At 42.4% G+C, this 24,634-nt stretch overlaps 1 protein-coding gene and 1 non-coding gene across 3 annotated transcripts in view; one reads left to right on the forward strand and one right to left on the reverse strand.

Moving 5' to 3' along the window:
* Positions 1-13,786, forward strand: part of ELP2 (elongator acetyltransferase complex subunit 2) — a 44,465-nt gene extending 30,679 nt beyond the window's left edge. For both annotated transcript variants that reach the window (XM_017505814.2, XM_017505815.2), the window contains 6 exons: positions 574-646; positions 3,582-3,774; positions 6,136-6,257; positions 8,786-8,919; positions 9,609-9,722; positions 13,556-13,786. In XM_017505814.2, coding sequence (XP_017361303.1) covers positions 574-646; positions 3,582-3,774; positions 6,136-6,257; positions 8,786-8,919; positions 9,609-9,722; positions 13,556-13,712 — 793 coding nt within the window. In that variant the 3' untranslated portion in view covers positions 13,713-13,786. The remainder of the gene's footprint in view (positions 1-573; positions 647-3,581; positions 3,775-6,135; positions 6,258-8,785; positions 8,920-9,608; positions 9,723-13,555) is intronic.
* Positions 13,787-19,569: 5,783 nt separating this feature from the next.
* LOC119467868 lies at positions 19,570-19,708 on the reverse strand. The gene has a single exon (XR_005196506.1). It is a non-coding gene; the product is annotated as a U4 spliceosomal RNA (small nuclear RNA).
* Between the last annotated feature and the right edge of the window lie 4,926 nt (positions 19,709-24,634).

Below are 24,634 nucleotides of genomic sequence, written 5' to 3' on the forward strand. Positions count from 1 at the left end.
GATCACTTGAGGCCAGGAGTTTGAGACCAATCTAGACAACATAGCGAGACCCCATCTCTGCAAAATATTTTTTAAAATTAGCCAGGCTTGATGATGCATGCTTGTAGTCCCAGCTACTTGGGAGGCTGAGGCTGAAGGATTACTTCTGCCCAGGAATTTGAGGCTGCATTGAGCCGTGATTGCACTGCTTCACCCCAGCCTGGGTGACAGAGTGAGACCTTGTCTCGAAAAAAAGACAAGATTTATGGTTATGACTGGTCATTTTTGTCTTTGATGGTTCCCAATGAAAACATTTCCGTGGTTTATTGTTTAGATACTGGCTAGTTGGGGGCAGGAGGTAAAAACTTGTATGTTAATTGTTTAGATGAGTTATATTACTTATAGGAAGCTGGCATTTTTCTCCTGTCTCCCTTTCTCTCAAATGTTTACCTAGACAAACATATAATGTTCCTTAAAAGAACTGTGTGTTAGCTAGAGAGATTGATGTTATTCTTTTCACTTTTAAAAATTGTGTGGCATGAGAATAAGTTCATTTACTAATACAGAGTACATTTTTTTCTTTTTAAATTTTAGATATGGACATGGTTATGAAATATTTTGTGTTACTTGTAACAATTCAAAGACTCTGCTTGCCTCGGCTTGTAAGGTAGGGAATTTTACTTTTGACTCTGCTTGGTCACAGCTTATTTGGGTCATCAGGTTCCTGCAAGTTTGGTAATGAGTTAGGCAGAACTCTACGTGAAAGGCCATTATTGCTGGCTTTTTTGAATCTTTCTCAATGTCTCTTTCCCTTCTGTCTCTTTGAAAGCTTATGGTTGCTTTTTTTTTTTTTTGAGACAGAGTCTCACTCTACTGCCAGGCTGGAGTACAGTGGCACGATCTCAGCTCACTGTAATCTCTGCTTCTTGGGTTCAAGTGATTCCCCTACCTCAGCCTCCTGAGTAGCTGGGACTACAGGTGCACACCACCACGCCTGGCTAATATTTTTTGTATTTTAGTGGAGTCAGGGTTCCACCATTTTGGCCAGGCTGGTCTTGAACTCCTGACCTCATGATCCACCCGTCTCAACCTCCCAAAGTACTGGGATTATAGGCGTGAGCCACTGCACCCAGCCATGGTTGCATTTTAAGTTTGTTTCAGGTGCACATTTTTAGTTTATCTGTGTCCCCCTGCTAAAAGTGATTTAATCAGATGTCTCAGAGTGACACCTGCAATACCATCTACTCAGGAGGCTGAGACATGAGAATCGCGGAGTGAGACTCTGTATTAAAAAAAGGGTATCTCAAAATGATGCCCAAAAATGGGAAAAGTTTTGAATAATCAGAATCCTAGAGACACAGGGAAGAAGTACACAGGGAGGTGAGAAGAGGAAACCTGGAGTGTCTGAGAAGAGGAAACCTGGAGTGTCCATCAGGCTTTTTTTTTTGAGGACACTCTTGGCACTGACCTAAGGCAGATAACTTTCGCATTTACCTAGAAGGATGATCTTGAATTCATCATTCAGTATTTGTCCATATCCTATGGAATGATATAGTAATTATGGAAGATTGTCTGAAGGGTCTGAAACCCATACATTCCTCTTACATTTTCTGAAATTTATTTACTTGTTTTAAATATGATAATAAGAGCTGCCCACCTGCATTGGCTCCTGTCCCTGCTTTTACTGTGGATTTATGCCACTGACCTGCATTAAGAGGCACCATCAGAAATACTACTGTGCTTCCTCTACATCCACCCCCACCCCACTTGTTTATTCTTTGAAGTCGTACTGAGATGACTTCCTTCTCTTATAGGAAATAAGAATCTTTGGGAAAAATGGAGTTTAGTAGTTCAAATGTCTGGGCTTCTACTGAGCAGATAATTTGTTTCTAGTTTAGGGCACTGTCAATCCTGTAATCGATTTTTTTTCCCCCTTTTCAAGTTGACTCACAGCAAGATGTGCATCCTCTAAACATTTTTTAACAGCTTTATTTAGGGTCATTAGCATACTATAAATTGTATGCTTAATGTGAACAATTTGATAAGTTTTGACATGTTTATGCCTGTAAAATCATCACTACAATCAAGATACTGAATATATCCATCAGCCCCCAACCTTTTCTATGCTCTTTGGCAATTCCTCTTTTCTACCTCTCCCTTCCCCCTCCTGCCTCCATTCCTAGGAAATCACTAATCTGCTTTTTGTCATGATAGAGTGGTTACTATTATTCCATGTTGTTATGTCCATGTATACCCATTGTTTAGTCCTGCTTTTAAGCGAGGATGACTGGTTTTTGGCTTTCTGCTTGAGTTATTTCGCTTAAGAGAATGGCTTCTAGTTCCATCCATTTTGCTGCAGAAGACATGATTTCATTTTTTTTTATGGCTGAGTAATAATTCATGGGGGGGTGTATATGTATACACACCACATTTTAAAAATCTAGTTATCCATTGATGGACACTGAAAAGTTCTTTGTATACCCTGGATACAACTTTATCAGATGTGCTTGTGTAGATATTTTTTTCTCAATGGCTTTTCATTCTCCTAACAGTGTCTTTCACATAACAGAAGTTTTATGTTTTGGTGAAGCTCTGATTATTAGTTTTTTTTTTTAATTAGGCTGTGTCTTTCTTGTGTCTAATCTTTGTCTAACTCAAGGTCACAAGGATTTTTCTGCTGTGTTTTGTTCTAGGAGTTTTATGGATTTTTAACTTGCCTTTAAACCTATGATATTTTCAGATTAATTCTTGTATTTGTCATGGCGTATAGATGAACACTGATTTTCTTTTATTGTGGATACCAGTTTCAGCATCATTTTTTGAAAAGACTATCCCCTTCATCACTGTGTTTTGTCCTTTTGTCGAAAGTCAGTTGTTCATATGTGTGGGTCTGTTCCCTAGACTTTATTCTGTTCTGTTGATCTTTTTTGATATGATGCCAGTACCATATTCTTTTAGTAACCTTAGTGTTTTAATAATACATCTTGAAATTAGGAAGTGGAGAGTTATTTTGGCTGTAGTAGATTGTCCTTTACTTTGCACTTTAGAATCAGCTTGACAGTTTCTACAAAAATACTGCAGGAATTTTAATGGAGATTGCATTGATTCTATAGATCAGTTTGGGGAGAATTTTTACACAATATTGAGTATTTTGACATATGAATGTAATATACCTATCATTCATTCGGGTCCCTCATTTCTTTGAGGAATGATCTTTTTTAAAGTGAAACCTTTATTTTGGAATACTGTTTATTTTTTTCCCCTCCATGTCACAGCATTTCATTTCATTTTTTCCCCTTCCATGTCACAATTCTGGTCTTGGAAGAATTTTTTAAGATCTGAGAGGTACAGTGAAAAGGAAAAAAAAAAAAATGAGAAAACATGATTATGTTAGTTCCTGATGATTTATTTTTTCAAATTCTGGTCTTCCCTAATTTTTCCCAGAGATTAGAAATGGTTGTAGTATGTTGTCTCCTAGGGATTTTTTTTTTAATTCAAACAGATAAATAAAATATACTGATAGAAGCAATATTGTTTTTAAAATGTTTTCTCTTCAGTTTATTTTTACTTATTAGCTTCATTGTTTCATCTCTGTCCTATAGGCAGCTAAGAAAGAGCATGCAGCTATCATTCTTTGGAACACCACATCTTGGAAACAGGTGCAGAATTTAGTTTTCCACAGTTTGACAGTCACACAGATGGCCTTCTCACCTAATGACAAGTTCTTACTAGCTGTTTCCAGAGATCGAACCTGGTCATTGTGGAAAAAGCAGGATACAATCTCACCTGAGTTCGGTAAAACAGTTTCTGATTGGGAAAGTTATTAGTGAAACAGTTATGTCCATTTTATGTACATTAAGCAGCTGTTGCTTAAGCGAAAGTTAACAGGGTAAAGGGTAGAGCCTCATGTCTTTGAAGCCTTCCAAAGTTCTTGGATAACTGACGAAGACTTGACCTTCCCTGCAAGATTTAAATGGAGATGATCTCTGTTTGGGTTGATCTACTTGTGATTATGTAGTCAAGATGGCACGTGTTCAGATATCTCAGTTCAAGAAACATAAACATCTGTATGTAGGAAGTTAAGTTTTGCAGATGGTGATAGAATGCTACCACAAAACCTAATGGATGATATATTCTGAGCTAGGATTTTATGGGACAGGAATAATGAAGATACAACTAAGAAAACTCATGGTTGAGTGGTTTCTTCTCTCTGAACTATTTTATGAATATAGTAATATTTTAAATTATGAAATGTAAAGGAAAACATTATCCTTCTTCCTATCCTCTCCTGTCACTTCCTTCGTTGAGAAGAGCATATTGGGCATCCATCTAGACAACATGACTCTTGAGCAAGTTGTTAGCCCACCTACCCACATTCTACTCTGAACCTGGCATAAACTGAAAAAAACAAAACAACAACAAAAAAGACTAAAATCCTTTGTGTAGTTGAGGCAGTGGCCTATTTCTATTTCCCATTTCTTTTGGTGGATAAGTTCTAGAGAGTGTTTAAAGTTTATTTGTGTTGTTTAATCCTGTTTTTAATTTTTCCGTTGATAACACTTGCATACAACTTGATTTTGTGGTATTTCTAGTCTTTGTTTCTTGTGTTTTAGAGAACACCCAGGGACTGTAAAGTATACTCAGCAGTATGTTTTAGAACTGACTGTTTTATTTTGCATCACTATCTTTTCCTAACATGCAGCATCTACTGTTTAAAAAGCTAAAGTCAGCCAGGCGTGGTGGATCTCCTGAGGTCAAGTGTTCAAGACCAGCGCGGCCAACATTGTGAAACTCCGTCTCTACTAAAAATAAAAAAAAAAACAGCCAGGCGTGGTGGCATGCACCTGTAATTCCTCCTACTCAGGAGGCTGAGGCAGGAGAATTGTTTTCAACCCTTGAGGCGGAGGTTTCAGTGAGCCGAGATGGTGCCATTGCACTCCAGCCTGGGTGACAGCAGGACTCCATCTCAAAAAAATAAAAAGTAAATTAAAGTTGGATAGGTGCAGTAGCTCACACCTGTAATCCCACGACTTTGGGAGGTGGAGGCAGGTGAATATTTTGAAGGCAGGTTTGAGATCAGCCTGGCCAATATGGTAAAACCCCATCTCTACTAAAATAATGCAAAAATTAGCCAGGCATGGTGATATATGCCTGTAATCCCAGCTACTCGGGAGGCTGAGACAGGAAGATTGCATGAACCCGAAAGACAGAGGTTGCAGTGAGCCGAGATCCCCCTACTGCACTCCAGCCTGCACACTAGAGTGAGACTTTGTTCCCTCCCCCCAAAAAATTATATTGATAACATGTATTAATTTGTTATATCTTTATGGATTATGGAGTAATAATGGATACACCCTTATTCCCTCCTCATAAACAGTTACTTATTTTTTGTTTTTTTTCCTTTGAGACAGAGTTTCGCTCTTGTTGCCAAGGCTGAAGACTAGTGGCACAGTCTTGGCTCACTGCAGCACCCGCCTCCCAGGTTCAATCGATTCTCCTGCCTCAGCCTCCTGAGTAGCTGAGGTTATGGGCACCTGCTACCACACCTGGCTAATTTTTTGTGTTTTTAGTAGAGACGGGGTTTCATCATGTTGGCCAGGCTGGTCTCAAACTCCTGACCTCAGGTGATCTACTGTGTTTGCCTTCCAAAGTGCAGGGATTACAGGTGTGAACCACCGTGCCTGGCCAACAGTTATGTGTTTGAGGTTTAGTCCATATAAGGGCTAGAAGTTGCTTTACACTTAAATCTTACAAGGAAAATATTTTCTTAAGATTTCTTTTTTTAAACATTATTTAAGTCGTACATTCTTCTTTTTTCTATAGCCTAATATGCAAATCTGCCTACTTTAAGCAAGGCTAAATAGCTTCAGGCTTCTTCTATAGGTTTAAGTTGAACTTCATTTGAGTGTTTGGAAGATGTTTGTCATCAGTCACTAGAGAGTGACCAGTGAGTACAAAAGCATCCCCTACTAGAAGAATAACTGTATGTCCACAGCCTTCTGGTGAAGGTTAGTTGTGGCTTCAGTCTATTGCAAAGTCAGCGCATATAAGTTGAATATTAAGTCACATGGTGTATATGGCACTTAAACATCACTTCTAACAGGTAAAAACCCAGCTCTCTCTGCTTTGTGAATAGTGTATACATATTTTTTTCAGAGCCAGTGTTTACTCTTTTTGCCTTCACCAACAAAATTACTTCTGTGCACAGTAGAATTATTTGGTCTTGTGACTGGAGTCCTGATAGCAAGTATTTCTTCACTGGGAGTCGAGACAAAAAGGTAATTATTTAAAAACTTATTATTTTTTCAAATGTAAAATAATATTTTTATACGTATGTTTGAATAAAAAATGCATAATCTTGCCTTTCTGTTATAGCTTTTAAAAATCAGCTTATTTATTCCTTTCTGTTTTTCATATATGTACATATAAAAAAAGACTTTTCTTGTTAAATTCTATAAATAAATTTCTCTGAATTGTCAAAAATAAAAAGAGAAGACCTTTCAGACATATGACGTTCCTCAAATGGTCCCAGTGGAAGAACAGTAATAAATGAAATTAATCAAGACCAAGAAACCAAGAGGGCAGCAGAGAGGTAGCGGAATAAGGGAAAAATTATCTCTAGCTTTCATACTTTTATGAATTTAACACTTGTCTATAGTGAATGATTCTTACCTTTTGATTTAGTTCCAGAAGTGGCTGGAATATGACCGACCCAAGCTTTAAAAAAATCAGAACAAAGCAGCTAGAAATATGTTTGTTTGTTTGTTTGTTTTTTGAGACAGGGTCCCGGGTGCAGTGGTATAGTCATGGCTCCCTGCAGCCTGGACCTCCTGGGCCCAAGCGATTCTCCCACCTCAACCTCAACCTCCCAAGTAGCTGGGACTACAGGTGCTCACCACCATGCCCTGCTAATGTTTTAATTGTATAGAGATGGGTCTTGCCATGTTGCCCAGGCTGGTCCCCAACTCCTGGGCTCAAGCAGTCCTCCCACTTTGGCTTCCCAAAGTGTTGGAATTACAGGCATGAGTTTCTACACCCAGCCTTGGAATATGTTCTCCAACATGACCTTCACCCTTTTTCTCTGGGAAATGTCCACTTCGCTACTAGTCTTTCCTTTGTTTTCATACTCTTTAAAATATCCTTTTGTTCCTACAGACAGGAGATGGTGAGGCAGTGTAGTGTTGCCTTTCCTCTCCCTTCCCTTTCTAGTCACAGACATGGTACAGATCACTGCAGTGGAGGGCTAGCACAGGCAGGGTGTCACTCAGGCTAAACACCTACATATCAGCCTCTATGGCAGACTTTACGTCTCAGACCCTCCCTTCTGTTCCTTTACCTATTCTTTCTTTCTTGGCATTGGTACGCCTGTTCTGTGCTCAATGCTGAGGAAGCAGGACTGTTTCTGTCCTCCACAGTCATGCTATTAGTGTGTTTTCATGCTGCTATAAAGAACTGCCGGAGACTGGGTAATCTATAAAGGAAAGAGGTTTAATTGACTCACAGTTCCTCAGGGCTGGGGAGGCCTCAGGAAACTTTCAATCATGGCAGAAGCTAAAGCAAACACATCCTTCTTCATGTGGCAGCAGGAGAAAGAAGTGCTGAGCAAAAGGAGGAAAGCCTCTTATAAAACCATTAGATTTCATGAGAACTCGCTCACTATCATGAGAACAGCATGGAGGTAACCACCCCCATGATTCGTTTACCTCTCTCTGGGTCCCTCCCACAACACGTGGGGATTGTGGGAACTACAATTCAAGATGAGATTTGGGTGGGGACACAGCCAAACCATAACACATGCCTATAGAACGTGGTGCAGCTGCTGCTCTCAAGGGTAGGTCAGGGCTCCAACAGACAAAGCAGCATTCACTAGACATTCTCTGAAACATACTTCTGCTTGCTCAGACAAAGCCTTTTGCCCAGAATCTTGCTTTGGTTCTGTATTTAGCTACTGTTGTCCACGTCACTTCTCTCTCCATTTCTTTCGTTTTTAAAACAGAGTTTTACTCTTGTTGCCCAGGCTGGAGTGCAGTGGTGTGATCTCGGCTCACTTTAACCCTCACCTCCTAGGTTCAAGCGATTCTCCTGCCTCAGCCTCCTGAGTAGGTGGGATTACAGGCACCCACTACCACACCTGGCTAATTTTTTGTATTTTTAGTAGAGACGGGGTTTCATCATGTTGACCAGGCTGGTTTTGAACTTCTGGCCTCAAGCAATCACCCGTCTTGGCCTCCCAGAATGCTAGGATTATAGGAGTGAGCCACCATGCCTGACCCACTCTCCATTTCTTTGTGACTATCCACACATCCTTGAGGCATGAGGTTCCAGGGGAGCCTCATTTCTTATGAGGGGTATCATCCAGGTCAGGTTTTCCTCATAGCTGAGTAGATTCTCTGAGCAATGGGTGGTGTAGAGGAAGAGCTAGAAAGCTGATTAGTTCTCAGATGTTTTGTGGTGGCCTCTTGGGGAGGTGCATGAGCTTACTGATGGGGCACCACTGGATCAGAACCAATTTGTGAGTATAGAAGTTGTGTTACACACCCCCTCTGGTCTGTGGTCAGGGACACTTTGTGTTTGGACCAACACACTTACGTAGTTGAACTCTCAGAGATGCATGCCTGCTGCACTGTTCCTTCTTTGTGATGCTTGAAATGTTCTGAAGTCCTGGCACATCATGCACAAATGTAAATGATGCATTTTTAAAAATACTAGAGCAAATACTTGCTTTATCTTTGCCAATGAAACTGTAATACATTGCTAGAAACCTTGCAAAGAGAAGGTTTTACAGTTTGTGATCTGTCTGTATTAGGTGGTTGTCTGGGGTGAATGCGACTCCACTGATGACTGTATTGACCACAACATTGGCCCCTGCTCCTCAGTCCTGGACGTGGGTGGGGCTGTGACAGCTGTCAGCATCTGCCCGGTGCTCCACCCTTCCCAAAGGTCAGTCTCTGTGTGGGGCTCAGTTTTAAGAGGACCACTTGGTGTCTTAATATGTAGCCCTCATGTCATTTCATTTGTGGATTCTCCTGGCTTCTGAGTTACTGCCTTTTTCTCCTGCCTTAGCCTCCCAAGTACATGGGATTACAGGCATGCGCCACCATGCCTGGCTAATTTTTTTGTATTTTTAGTAGAGATGAGGTTTCACCATGTTGGCCAGGCTGGTCTTGAACTCCTGATCCACCTGCCTCGGCCTCCCAAAATGCTAGGATTACAGGCATGAGCCACTGTGCCTGGCCTGAGTTGCTGTCTTTTTCAAAATGCTTATGTTTCTCATAATAATTTTTAAATTGATAGACCCTAATGATTCAGAATGTAAAATACAGGTTAGGAATGTGGCTCAAAGATTCTTACTTCACCAAATCCAGGACTGTAGTACTTTTTCTGTAACAAGCATCTTCGGTGGAATAAGGGTCCCTGCAGCCAGCTGGGGAAACATTGGCTTGTGGGCTTTGCCAGCAGAGGACACAGTTAAATCTGTGTGCAGCGTGTCCTGAGCCGATGCCTACAAACAGAATTTTTTGTAAGACAGAGACAGTTGAGGCACTGTGAAGAACTACTTTAGAGCAATGATGGAGATACTAGAACTTCATGCTAAATTAATCACTGTTGTCCCCCTCCCTTAAAAACAGATATGTGGTTGCAGTAGGATTGGAGTGTGGAAAGATTTGCTTATACACCTGGAAAAAGACTAATCAAGTTCCAGAAATAAATGACTGGATCCGCTGTGTAGAAACAAGTCAAAGGTACTTCTTTCCTATTTTTGTTTCCATCAGATTAGCTAGAAATTGTGGGATCTTTTGTGGCAAATTTTATGCCACATTTTCGTGGAGAGGGCCATATATCTTTATTCATGGTGTCTACCACTTTGTTTTGTGGTAATCTGAAATTACCATATATTATTATATTGTACTTGATTTTTAAAAGTTTGCTTGACCAAATTTCTTGCTTGTATAATATTGTTTTTATAAACAACCATTTGAAATGAAAGTGATTTTCATAATGGTGTGTTTTAGAATTTGACTATAGTAGATTGTTAATTTGATTCAAAATGCTTGTGATTTTTAAAAATATTCTGGATTGCACTTTGGTAGTCATTTCCTTATGATTAAACCCTTTACCTCAGATCCTGTAGTACAGCTTTCAGGCATAGCAAGACTCATGCCCTGGGCCTCATGCCTTTGCCACCTGAGCTGGCATAGAGCACCTGCTGTTTACAACCTCCTCCCATCCCACCCACCTAGACAGCAGGGATCACTTTTAATCTACCCTTTTACATGTTTTATTCTTTTGTGTGTGTGTATGAGATAGGATCTCACTATGTCACCTAGGCTGGAGTGCAGTGGCAAGATTTTAGCTCACTGCAACCTCCACCTCCCGGGCTCAGTCAGTCTTCCCACCTCAGCCTCCCAAATATCTGGGACTATAGACGTGCACCACCACGCCTGGCTAATTTTTTTTGTACAGTATTTTTAGTAGAGATGAGGTTTCACTGTGTTGGGCAAGCTGTTCTCCATCTCCTGGGGTCAAGCAATCCTCCTCTCTTGGCCTCCCAAAATGCTAGAATTACAGGCATGGGCCACCATGGTTGTCACATTTTATTCTTTAAAAATGTCTAAATCTGGCTGGGTGTGTTGGCTCATGCCTATAATCCTAGCACTTTGGGACGCCAAGACGGGAGGATTGCTTGAGCCTAAGAGTTTGAGACCAGCCTGTGCAACATGGTGAGACCCCAGTCTACAAGCAATAAAAGAAATTAGCCAGGTGTGATGGTGCATGACTGTGGTCCCAGCTACTTGGGAGGCTAAAGTAGAAGGATCACTTGAGCCCAGGGGGTGGAAACTACAGCAAGCCATGATCACACCATTGTACTTCAGCCTGGGTGAGTGAGACCCTGTCTCAAAAAAAAAAGTCTAAACATTCAGAAAGTTACTAATATCATTCTGTGTTATATTTTCTTAGACTTTTTCAACCTTCATGTATCTGTACTGTTGAAAATACAATTTCAAATGACAATATGATGAGGATGAGTGCTTAATGGGGAGAGATTTGTGAGCATGTCTTTTGTAAGATATTTCATCCAGCAGATCTTGTCTCCATGTCAGCCAAGCATGTTAGTGCTTATTAAAATTGTATTTTATTAAAATGAGATTCTGCCATGCCCCCATGGCTTCTGTCCTGCCTTTCTGGTGCTGGGTTTAGCAGTTGAGTTAGTTTGTGCTGTTGGCTTGCTGAAGAGGGAAGAAATCTGTTGAAATTCCATGCTTCAGGCATTTGAAATTTTCTCTCCTCCTGGGCACCCTTGCCTTCCACCTTGCCTGCCCACAGTGCTTACTTCACCTCTAACCTGGTGTGAAGACCTCTTCAGTGGCCCCAGTGTGGGACACTGGCGAGGAGCCCCTTAGAAAGTGCAGGAAGGGAACATGTATAGAATTTGAGTTTTTTGTTTGAAAAGGTTGCGTTTTTCTTTGGTCATTTTGGTGACTTAGGATTTGCAAGATGGAACTAATAAGTGACTTAACATATTATATTATTTGGATTGCTAATATTTCCGTTACCAAATTTCAAGTACTTTTCAAATTAAAGCTTTTGCTAGTAATAAGATTTACAAAGGTAACATAAGCAAAAACTACCCTTTAGGTTAGTTTGCAAAACTCTCTGTCTCCTTAAATGTGACATGCTAACATGCTGGATTTAAAGGACATCACCAAAAAAAAAAAAGAAACTCACTATCTCAAAGCTTACATAGCCAAACAAGTACTGTTCCTCAAAGTAACTCCCTTAGAAAGAAATATACCATATATTAAGTTTATTTCAGTGATGTCACTACTTCAAATCATTCTTTTAATGAAATGAGAGCACTTTAATCTATAATAATTGAGATTCCAGTGATGTTGCTGTCACTTAAAATATTCTTGGAACTTCTCTATAGGAATTGTGTTCAGAACTAGCTTACTAGTGACATAAGAAAACAAATCATAATGCCTTTTATGGTATTACTTATTTCAATCATTTCCTCTTTTTAAAGCTTGCCATTTATATTTATTAAGCTTGCCATTTATATTTATTATAAAGCTTACTTCCAGGTGCTTTCAACAACCAAATTCATCCTCAAAGGAAGATGAGCTATCATTGAGCATACTCAAGTCATAGTCTGCATAATATGGAAGCATTTTCTCTAGAAGAATTTCAGAAAATAGTTGAAGCACTGCAGCACTGTTGTAACCTCCCAGAATGACTACTTGTAAGGGCACGCACGCAGTCATCTTGTTACATAGGTTCAGGAGGACTGATGCTTAAAATGTGTTTCATTACTTCATTTTTCCCTTTTTATCATGAGAATGCATCTGGTGACAGGGACTGTCAGCAAATGAAAGTGTAACTTCTGTGCTTTAATATTGTTTTCAGTGTTTACTGCCCTAAAACCTACTTAAGTTTTTCACTTTATTCCTTTTTGGTTTGGGAAGCTAATTTGCAGGTTAAATTTACAGATGATGTTGTATTTTCATAGAGATTTGTTGCTAACCTATGTTTGGTAACGTTCTGGGTCTCCCTTTTTAAAGGACTAGGGGGTTGGGGGACAGGGAGCATTAATATGATGGTCTTTCACAAGGTCATGCAGTTAGAGGTCACACTAGAGTCCAAGACTTTTTCATTGGGCAGTACATTAAATCTTTCATCATCTTTCTTTACCCAGTAGTAAAAATGCAAGTTCATCTGTCTCACAGGGATGTCAAAAGAATAAAATAATCTAGCCGGGTGCAGTGGCTCACACCTGTAATTCCAGCACTGTGGGAGGCCAAAGCAGGTGGATCATGAGGTCAGGAGTTCAATACCAGACTGGCCAACATGGTGAAACCCTGTCTCTACTAAAAAATTCAGAAATTAGCTGGGCATGGTGACTTGTGCCTATAATCTCAGCTACTTGGGAGGATGAGGTAGGAGAATTGCTTGGACCAGGACCTGGGAGGCGGGGGTTGCAGTGAGCTGAGATGGAGCCACTGCCCTCCAGCCTGGGCTACAGGGCGAGACTCCATCTCAAAAAAAAAAAAAAAAACAAAACAAAACAGTAATAGAGCCTCCTTCATAGAGTTGTTTATAGGAATTAAATGAGTTAATACAGATAAAGTGCTTAGACAAAAAAAAAAAAAAAAAAAAGAATAAAATAATCTAGAATATATTGTAAAGTTGAAATTTTTAGAAATACATTTAGTTTTGTTATCTGAAAGACTAACCTGAATAGCTGTTTCGTGCAATTCCATTGATCATTAAAACATTCATTTAAAAACTTTTTTATTTTTTAAATAAAAATATTTTTTATTTTTTTGAAACAACATTTGACAGAAATTTATTGTCTTGCTCTTTTTGATGATGTCATTGGCTAGTGAGTAAGATTAAACTTTAGTCTTACAGTTTTAAGTAAATAAAGTAAAATATTTTCCAGGTTAAAATAAAATTGCTAAAATGTTAATGATGGTATTTTAAAACCTGTACATTTTAATTTTCAGGTTTTAACTTCCAATTTTGTTTACACCATTAATTAGAAAAACGTTTCGTGATTTCTCTATCTTTGTTTTAGCCAAAGTCATACACTTGCTATCAGAAAATTATGCTGGAAGAATTGTAGTGGAAAAACTGAACAGAAGGAAGCAGAAGGTGCTGAGTGGTTACACTTTGCAAGCTGTGGTGAAGATCACACTGTGAAGATATACAGAGTCAATAAATATGCACTGTAATGGACTTAATAACTACATGCTGTCAGGCACTCGTATCTTAAAATATTATGTAAATAGATCATCTTTATCTTCATAACTGAACTGAGTTTCTATTTATTTATTTTTTTGAGTTGGAGTCTTGCTCTGTCACAATCTCCACCTCTCAGGTTCAAGTGATTCTCTAGCCTTGGCCTCCTGAGTAGCTGGGACTAGAGACACACACTACCATGCCTGGCTAATTTTTGTATTTTTGGTAGAGATGGGGTTTTGCCACGTTGGCCAGGCTGGGCTCAAACTCCTTATGTCAGGTGATCTGCTCACCTCGGCCTCCCAGAGTGCTGGGATTACAGTCGTGAGCCACTGTGTCTGGCCTGAGTTTTATTTTTTAAGTCACGTAGCAGCAGTCTTTATTTGAGTCCTAGACCCTTTGAAATGCGATGAAAGCTATGGACCTTTTGCTTTGTTATATAACATGCACACACACCCAGAACTTTACACATACATTCAGAGACTCCTAGACCTATAGAGTTGTGTCTGTGTGTCCCGATTTAAGAACCTCTGTTTTTTTCTTCATGACTGGGTTTGCCCAATTTTATGTTATTTTGGAACTTCATTTGCCCCACTTTGGGACTTTTCCTTATTTATTGCCCTATTCAGAGAGTAGATATAGAAAATCAAGAGAGGAAACCCAGATTACTTAATTTTTATTTTAACATTTTCTATAGATAAGTATACCACACCAAGTGTGCTAACTCTGTCTTGACCCTCCTCTTTCTGGTATATGCCAGTCATTGTAGAGTTTGGCAGGCAGTTGTAGGTTTGAGCTGCAATCAGTCATTTCTTTTATTCTTTAAAAGCACATAGATTCATCTTTTTAGGACTTTACTTAAAGTATAATTTCCTGACATTTAAAATGATAGATGTAGCAGCTAAAAAATAGAGTTCTGAATCATCTGAATTTATGTGATAGCTGAAGTCATGAGATGGGGGATGTATGTACCCCAAGGAGGATACAGAAAGAAGAAAAGTGTGCTGGAAACAGCACGTCAGTTGTGCCAGCTGAGGGCTGGAGGCAGCCAAGAGAGTTGGGAGCCTGGGTGTTGGGTGGAGAGAGCTTAACAGGGATGACACAGGAAGTAGTGTGAAGACTAGTGTGAGCAGAGGACTACTCTGACCGTGTTGGAACATAGAGCCATCTGACAGATTGACAATGCAGTGAAGGCTGTACAGAATGTTTTCAACATGTGGACAGGTTGAAAAGACTAAGGTGAGGATTTTCTTGGTGGGAGTTTATGCTTTTGTTTAACATATTTTGCTTCCAAAGGGGTTAAGATGTTTTGCCTAAATGGAGGTTTCTAGGTCAGTGCTATGCAATATTTCTAATCTATATTTTATAGTGTGGGTTACATATATAATTTTTAAATTTTCTAGTAGCCACATAATAAAGAAAACAGGTGAAATTTATTTTAATGACACATTTTCTTTAATACGGTATATCCAAAATATTATTATGTCAACCTGTTAGTGAAAAACCTATTAGTGAAATATTTTATATGACCCATCTCAGTTCAGACTGGTCACATTTAAGTGTTCTGTAGCCACATGTGGCTCATGGCCATCCATATTCAGACAGTGTACTTTAGACTATTGCATCTGTGTATACACTTATGCCCTCAGTTGGGGGATGGGGTGTGAGTATATGTGCACCAAGGCAGTGAGCATCTGAGCTTGGAACCTCAGAGACCAAGATGCCCTGCCCATTTCCCTGCTTATCAACTGAGGAATCTTTACTCACATTGGCACACGGGCTTTTAACCCCAATACACGCAGGCTTCCAGAGCAGATTCAGAGGCCTAACTTAGTCCTTTAGCTCCCCTCCCAGCACAGAACCCCCAAGGTTATCTGAAAGTAGGCCTTGCCGTAGAGAGACTGAGTTTTCAAGTTGTCAGTTTTCCCAAATGGTCCTGAAGCATCTTCCTCAAAAATCACCTAATTCTGTTCAGGAAACATTCAGAGGACTTGGTACACATCTGGGCAATCTGCATGGTAATTCATACGTGTTTACACACTTGCGTCTTCATCTGCTAAATCACCTTTGAACCATATTGTAATGCATAATATCTGAAGCAATTATTGTGAATTGTAGTGATTCATAATATTGAAACAATTCATAATATCTGAAGCAGTCCCCAGATACGAGTTAGGCATAGCCCTGCTCTGAGCCAGATGGCAAAAGTGGCAGTCTATGATGCAACCCTTGTTACCCCAGACTATTACTAAATGGTGTTGGTCGTTTTGTTTTATCTTAATTAAAATGACATGACCAACAATGGCCCCTTTCCTGTCTCCCAGGAAGAGTTTTCTGTAGTGACACATGTGTATGTGTGTGTGTTTGACGCCATATTACTCATTGCTACAGCAGTTCAAAATGACTTGGAAAAAACAATGAACGCTGGTCATTGATATGTATACTGACGTGTTTAAGGGAAGTTACTGAGGTCTGTAACTTAACGAAATAAACAATAAACTGGGTGGAGTGACAGACATGTGGAGAGGTATGAAGCAAGCACTGTAAAATACTAGTGGTAGTTTTGTATGCCCATGCAGAACCCTTATTCACAGTAGCTAAGAGATGGAAGCAATATGTGTCCATCAGTGGGTGAATGAATCAACAAAATGTGGTGTATGCATACAGTGGAATATTATTCAGCCTCTAAAAGGAAGATACGCTGACACATGCTACAACATGGATGAACCTTGAGGACATGATGCTAAGTGAAGTATTTGTTTTTGTCACCAAAAGACAAATACTGTATGCTTCCATTTATATGAGGTATCTAGAGTAGTGAAATGCATAGAAACAAAGTAGAATGCTAGTTGCAAAGGACTAGGGAAGGAGGAAATGAGGAGTTGTTCAGTGGGTATAGTGTTTCAGTCTCACAAGGTAAAAAGTCCTGGAGATTGGTTGCACAGTTATGTGAATAATGTATACTGACTGAACTGTACACTCGAAAATGGTTTAGGTGATAAATGTTATCTTTATCACATTTTTTTAAAGCATGGTAGACACCATTTCCCAGGATGTAAATTGGTACTAAAGAAAGAAAAAAGTGCTTCAAAGTAAGCCATATTTGGCAAACACAGGGCTAACTAAAGTTAGATAGGTATCTTTATTGCAGGATTTCTAAGAGCATTTAACAAATGAATTTACACTGGGAATTTTCAGTGTGGAAGGTCTGGCTCATAGCATTTCACTAAACAAGCACTAAACTTCAGGGTCCCAAACCCTTTAAATAAAATGTTAAATGAAATGTTAATGATGGAAACTCTTTAAGGGGTGTTGACTATACAATCTTTCAACTTTTCTGCATGCTGGAAGTTTTTTGTAACATGTTGAGGAAAATGGCCTTGGAATATTTCATTCATATTGGAGCCAAGCTAACACAAAGCTATTGCTGCTGGTGGGAACAGCCCTGATGTCCATGTACCAAGCTGCCCGCCCCAACTCCTTCCCTTCCTCTTCTCATCCACTTCTAGGATTAACAGGAAGGGAGATGGAGAGCCCAGCTCAGGTCTAGTTGGGCCACAGCAGAAGGAGGGCCAGGGTAGAGGTTTGGGCCTTGGCTCTAATGCTTGAACGTAAACATACCTAGTCAGAAGTACATCAGTGTAAAGTAGGGCCTACAAAATGATAAGGTCAGAAAACAGGTGAGTGGTTACCAGGGGCTGGGAATGGGGAGAGGAGTGACTACAGAGGGCAAAGTATAAATGACCCAGGTTCTTCAACATGGAAGCCTGTGGATTGAAAGATACCTGAGATGTGTGACTCCAGTGCAATGTATGCACCTTGTTTGCATCCTGATCTGAACTAGCCAATCAATCTTGTATAAATGTACTTATGGGACAATAAAGTGAATTTGAACTCTGACTGGATATTTGATGATGTTAAGGAAACAGCATTTAAATATATGACAGTGGGGCTGTGGTTATGATTGGTTTTGTTTTTTTTTTCCCTAGAGACTGGGTTTTGCAGTGTTGCCTGTGATGGTCTTGAACTCCTGGGATCAATCAGTCCTCCCACCTCAGCCTTGGTTTCTTTAAAACAAAAAAAAGTTCTTTTGAATCATAATTGCAGGATTTATGGGTGAAATGAAGTAATGTCTCGTTTCATAATGATTGTGTGGCGAGGACTCGGTGGGTTGTAGATGTGTGGATTATTAATGAAGATGGGCAGTAGCAGGGGGGTCATATTATTCTAATTTTTTAATATATTAAAATTTTCCTTATAAAAATTGTTAAATGAAGAAAGAATGAGCATATCCATAAGTCAAATACAAAAAAGTGTTACATTGTAAGGAATTCTTTCCCTTCTAGCATGTAGTGGATGGTTCAGTATTAAGCCTCTGCCATGATTAAACAAGAGACTGGCACTCCAAGGACAATGAGGCTGAGACCAGAAGAGAAACAATGTTGGATGGCTGCATGTGGTTGGTGGATAGAGGATTCTGAGGCCCACACTGAGGTGGACTCAGAGATCTGGGACCGGGGCTGGGTGCGGTGGCTCACACCTGTAATCCCAGAATTGTGGGAGGCTGAGGAGGGTGGATCACTTGAGGTCAGGAATTCGAGACTAACCTGACCAACATGGTGAAACCCCCATCTCTACTGAAAATACCAAAAATATTAGCCGGGTGTGGTGGCTAGTTTTACACTGCGCCTATAATCCCTCCTGCTGCGGAGGCTGAGGCAGGAGAGTTGCTTGAACCCAGGAGGCAAGGTTGCAATGAGCCGAGATCGAGCCTCTGCACTCCAGCCTGGATGACAGAGTGAGACTCCATTTCAAAAAACAGAGATTTGGGACCCAGAACTGAGTGAAGACACCAGAGTGAAGGAGAGAGCCCTCCTGCTTTGACAGAGAAGCTCCTCCTGGGGTGGAAGAGAGAGCTCCACAAAGGCTGCTCTTACAGGGGCTGCCCTGCAGCCAGGTGCCTGCTGACTGTTCCCAAACTGTCCCCCAACACAGAGGAATGCAAAGGCAGCGTCTTCCTGCTCAGCCCCATCTTTCCCCTTCCACTCCACACTCACTTCTGCCCTGCTGCCCTTAGGCTTTGCCTTTTGCTAACATTTTCCCCTCCATCTTTTCTCCTGCCCAAGTTCTAGGAATTTTGTAGGGCAGTAGGTGAGGGTTGGAACCTGTACTCAACAGAAACCTGGCTTAAACTGGCTATCACTCTGGGCAAGCTGTTCTCATCTCTAAAAGTGGAGGTAAGATTAGTGTATGAGTCTGGCTTCCATTCAGCTGTGTGTGAAAGAAATTGTAAAATGTTCTTTCTGGTTTACACAGGTTAAAAGTTTATTTCTCTCATATGAAAGGAATCAAGACAGGCTGACCAGGATAGGCTGGGAGACGTTTACAGGATCCAGCCTCTTATTTCGCTCTCTGTTGACCTCAGTATGGGGCTTTCACCTTCCAGGATGGCTGCTTAGCCGCTTGCCATGATCTTTGCATTCCAGCCAGCAAAGAGGAGGAAGGCATAAAGAAAGGCCTGCCCCAGGCTTTAAGAACACTTCTTGGAAGTCCCATACCATTTTGCTTAATCTCCTTAGCCAGAATTTAGTGTTGTGGCCATAGTTAGCATCAGGAGGAGCTGGGAAATTAAGTGTTTATTGCAGATGGCCATGTGCTCAGCAGAGTACTGTTGCCCAGGCTGGAGTGCAGTGGCAAGGTCTTGGCTCACTGCAACCTCTGCTTCCAGGGTTCGAGTGATTCTCCTGCCTCAGCCTCCTGAGTACCTGAGATTATAGGCACACATCATCACACCCGGCTAATTTTTGTATTTTTAGTAGAGATAGGGTTTCTTTTTTTTTTTTTTTTCAGTCTCAATAGAGACTGTCAAAAATTGCCAATGCCTACTGTATTGCAAGTTGTCATGGTGGGGTATTGGGAAAAGTTTTCAATTAGCAATAACTGTGCCTCAGATAAACCTCATTGGCTATGATACTGCCGCTGTGCAGTTTGGAGATGGGGTTTCACCATGTTGGCCAGGTTGGTCTCGAACTCCTGACGTCAGGTGATCCACCTGCCTTGGCCTCGCAAAGTGCTGGGATTACAGGCATGAGCCACTGTGCCCGGCTGTTACTATTTTAAATAGAGACAGGGTCTCACTGTGTTGCCCAGGTTGGTCTCGAACTCCTGGGCTCAAGCCATCCTTCTGTCTTGGCCTCCAAAAAGTGCTGGGATTATAGGGGCGAGCCACCATGCCTGGCCACATGGCAGCTTTCCCGAGGCTGTCCTCCCTCATTGCCATAAGAGGAATGCAAACAGCTCCTACATTACTTTTTTTCCTTGTTAATATGAAACAAAATAACCCTGAGCATTAGATCTCTAACTTTACTCTGACTCAACCATTCCTCAACTAGTTACAGTGGTCAGGGGAAAGCCAGATGTTGAGTAGCTTGGGCCTGCCCATCTGATGTAACGAGCTGTGAGATCACCTATTCTGGATAAGGAGCAGAGGCAGAGGCAGAGTAGGTCGCAGTGGGACCACATAGCTGCTCTAATGTGGTGTGGTTTTCCAAAGCAAAATCAGAGGGACCAATGGATACAGGATATGCAACCAATGCAAGCTCCCTATACAAGCCTGCTAAAGCCTAAACACCTGGGAATCAGATGGTTCCCAGTGTATTGTCACAGCATCTGGCAGTGTATTGTCACATATTTGCTGAATTCAGGAATGAATGAGTTTGGCAACACTGATGGCTGGTGGAGGAGCATTCTCCAATGTAATCTGCCAGTCAGTAAATAGAATATCTGAGATTCCTGTCTTGGTGGCATAAAGGGGTAAGGGGCAAAGAGTAGGAGGGAGGTGCTAGCAGAGAAGGGACCAAGAAGGGGCTCTCCTATCCCAGTGGACCTGCTCATGAATGAACACAGAAGTGAGCCCCCAGAAATACTGCACCAGGAAGACTGCTGCTCTGGGCCCTCCACCCTCTCAGTCCTGTGGTCTGCCTAGTACTGGCGGGTTTGGTTGTTTTGAACATTAGATATAATGGAGCCTTGTTCCCAGTCAAGTCATGATGTTGAACTGCCCTTTTAGCTTCTATTCACAGGAAAGTTCTTGTATCACTCTAGGGCAGGGAGCTTCCTGGGTTTTCTGATCTTTCTTTTCACTGCTCTCAGTTTTTACCAGGGCACTCTGCCAGTCTTTGAAGAGAAACTTGCTCCCATGCTGTGTCTGTCTCACTACTTCCTGTGCCAACACTCTTCTGACTTTCTAGGTACTAGCATCTAGGTCTGTGAGTTCTCATTTTTGGAAAAGTGTGCATTTCACTCTAGTAGGAAACAATTTTATTATCCAAACCAAATTCAGCCTTCTTGGAAATTCCTACCTCCTATCCTGATAATTTGGTGGGAAGTTTGGTTCCTCATAATTGCAGCCCCCAACTGTAGGTTGGTGTGAAAGTAATTGCGGTTTTTGCCATTTTGATGCAAAAACCGCCATTACTTTTGCACCAACCTATTATCTTCCAGTGGGAGGACAAGGTTTTCAGGGGGTTCAGTAGTGAGGAAACCTCTACCCCTCCTCTCCATTTAGGACTTGACCATTAGAATGGAGCTGCCATCCCCACCTGGATAATGGAGCTGTTCCTGCGTAGGCTACTGCACACTGCCTACCCAACACGTTTAACAATCTGTCCTAATGGTTGAAGTTTAACACTTGTCTTAACTGGCCTTATGGCCTTAGATATTGCCAAAGTGATCTCTTCTGACTCTGTTCCCTGCTTCTTTAACTGAAACTTCCCACCTGTGGCATAAGACAGAGACCCTTTAAGTGCCACTGTCCCCAGGGCTCTGCCCTCTTTCCCTAAACACTTCATAGCTCCGGAGGTGACCTGTCCACAAGCCCCTCACATGACTCAAGTCTCCAACCACAGACACTCTGTCCCTCTTGAGCCTTGAATCTCCACTGAGATATCCTGAACCGAGTTCCATATTGTCTCCCTATGCTTGAGACTCCCTGTGTCCACACAGTCTCCCAATCTGACAGCCCCAAGTAACCTTGGGCCAGTCCTCAGTTCCATTAGTCCCTGAATTTCATCACTTCTGCACGCTCTGGGCCTCAGACCAGGCCCTCACTGCCCTTCACCAGGACTTTTGCCCAGCCTCTGCCAGCAGTGCTGCCTGCAACCTCCCCACACCCACCTCCTCCACTGCCGCCTGGGATCTAAGCACACCCCTGATCCCGCCACTCTCAGGAGGAGACTCTAGAGTGGTCCTGTCCCTTCTGGACCAAGGCCAGCTTTTTCCTCTGTACCGTAAAGTCTGACCCCTCTTATTTCTCTCACTCCCTGTCCCACTTATCCCTACAGAGCTGCAGTCTGTGCTCCAGCTTCATTAAAAATCCTGCATCTGGAAATTTCTGAGCCTTTTTGCACCTCTAGGCCTTTGAATATGGAATGCTGCCCTCCCTCCCCCACCTCCTCCTCCAGGACCTGCAGGCAGGTCTCCCAGCAGCCCCAGGTGGGGGAGGCTCTTTACCCTCAGCCTGGACCTTTGTGGGAAAGACTCTTCTCTAGCACTTGGCAGCTGGAGGGGTGACCTGACTGTGAACCTATCTCCTTCCCCATCCCAGGAGCCTCTCAGGCACAGAGACTGACTTGCTGACGGTTGTCTTCCCAGTGCCTACCCTGTTTGTAGCAGGGCACAGCTGCCCAGTGGACACTGAATGAATGCCTCTGCCAAAAGCGCTAGTAATTTTCAAGTGAATCTTTTCTGGTGTTTCAAGCCTGGACAGTTGCAAGAGGTTATGCTCCCAATTCTCACAGGCTCATCCAGCCTGCTCATGGCCATTGGATAGTTCTACCTAAATCACCCATAGGGCACTTTCTAGCTCCCAAACCTGCCTTTCTTTCTTTTTCCACTGCCAACTCGGAGCCTAACTAACTCCGTAAGGACTCATTCATTTTCTGCTAAGTGAGTGAGTGAATGAATGAACTAATGAATGAATGGAAGAATACATGAATAAATGCTTTGTATGTAGTAGAGATTCTTGCAAATGGAGCCCATTGCAAGGAGACACTGGGGGTGGGAGTTGTTAACCTGGGAGCAAGGGGATTTGGGGAAGCATCATCAGGAGGTAGAGAATCAGTCTCAGTGACCCACACCAGGGACTAAGATTCACACAGCGGGAGAGATTTAAAGTACAAAATTGAGGGCATCTCACCTGTCTGCCCAACTGGCTCATAGATACATAATTTTTTAAGTTCTTGGGTGAGAAAGGGCTGCAAGTGGGAATTGAAAGAGCTGTTTTCCTACTAAGCTGTAAACTTTAGGTGCAGAAGCTGGCCTCCTGGGATCTCAGCATGGACCAGCTCAGGTTGCTTGGAAGCTCCAAGGCCAGCAGCTTTACCAGGTGAGGGGTGGCAGTGGTAGCCTGTAGCACAGGGCCCAGGAGATCACTGCTCTCCCCAGGTCAGTCTTTCCTTGGTGGAGATGGAAGGCCTGCTTAAGGCAAGGTGAGAGCGAGCAATCTGACTTCTGATAGTCTCTTTCTGATAGGAGAGGCCCAGGGAATCTTGGTTAAATGCACCTAAGGGTGCCAGTTAGAAGCCAAGACTCCTAGTCTTCCTCACATCCCCTACTCCTCCTATCTTGACCGGCTCACTGCTATGGCCCACTTCAAAGGCTTCCTCCTTTGGGCTACCTTCTCTGGATACCTTGCTAGGAAGTAGCCCCTTCCTCTCTTGCAATTCTATACCTGCATCCTGAACCAGTGCTCCCTGGGCACTCAGCCCACATTGCCTTGTGGCTACATATATGGTTCACTTTCCTACTTAGCTGTAGATACAATATCTTCACATCCACCCTCCCAAGCACACAGTGCCCTAGATGGGCATAGCCAACTGCTTTAAAGTATTTCTTGATTAATGGTAGCTCAGTGATTTTTAATACCCTAGGGGGTTCTGCACTGACTCGGCCTATTCCAATCCATCACTAGGCAAGCTTCTCTGAAGCAGCACCCCCATGGACTGGTGGTTTGTTTGTTGGCTGCAGAACTCTTTGAGGGCAGGTGCTCCTTACATTCCCAGGGAAATGACCTAGGACCTCCCTCTTCAGCGTGCCATTCATGAATGGGCTCCCCTGTCTGTAAGAACTAACTCCTAGATCTGCATATTTAATTACTGAACGATCAGGACAGGTAAGAGTGTACACAGTGCAGTGCCTGGCACAGAGTGAGGCACTGTAACTACCTCTTGTTATTAGTGCTGCCCAAAATCACATTTACAGAAGACAGTCCAGCATCCAAAGTGCCTGCTTGAAGCATGGCCAGAAGGCAAGCAGATGGTGGGGTGGGCAGTGATGTCAATGAGTGAATGCCTGCATTCATCCATCAGTATATTCACTTCTCCCCAAACAACTGTGGGTGTTTGTCGAGTAAGATTCTGGCCATTCAGCAGTGAGGGAGAGAGCTGGGGTGGTTGGTGGGCAGAGGCCACTGAGGAATACAGGTGCCTGGGCATGGCCTCTAGCGCTGCAGTCCACAGACCCCGGGTCTCCAACCAGAGGCAAATGAGCTCTCAATGGCGGGTCTTTCCTGGGGTCTGACCCGGAAAGCCAGGACTGCGAGCTGCATTCTCATGGCTCTCACGCTGGGCATCCATATGCATCATGCATCAGTAAGGGTCCGAGGGCATCTGCGGTCCATACCCTGGGTGATAGCTGGCCTCGATGCAGCACAGGTTGAGATCCTGGGGCATGGGCGCCCTTCTCACCTCGTCCCCAGCCTCGCCACCTGTATACCTCAACGGCCTGTGGGCTGCCTGCACTTGGGCGCCCGCCTTGGATTATCTGAGCCTGCCTCAGAGTTATCTCCCCATGGGCCCCCAGCACCTGCTGTCCATCTGCAGCGGGTTCCCCACCGCCCCAGGCATTGGATTCCTCA

The sequence above is a fragment of the Cebus imitator genome, unplaced genomic scaffold (assembly GCF_001604975.1).
Source record: "Cebus imitator isolate Cc_AM_T3 unplaced genomic scaffold, Cebus_imitator-1.0 Scaffold342, whole genome shotgun sequence".
NCBI classification, from domain to species: domain Eukaryota; kingdom Metazoa; phylum Chordata; class Mammalia; order Primates; family Cebidae; genus Cebus; species Cebus imitator.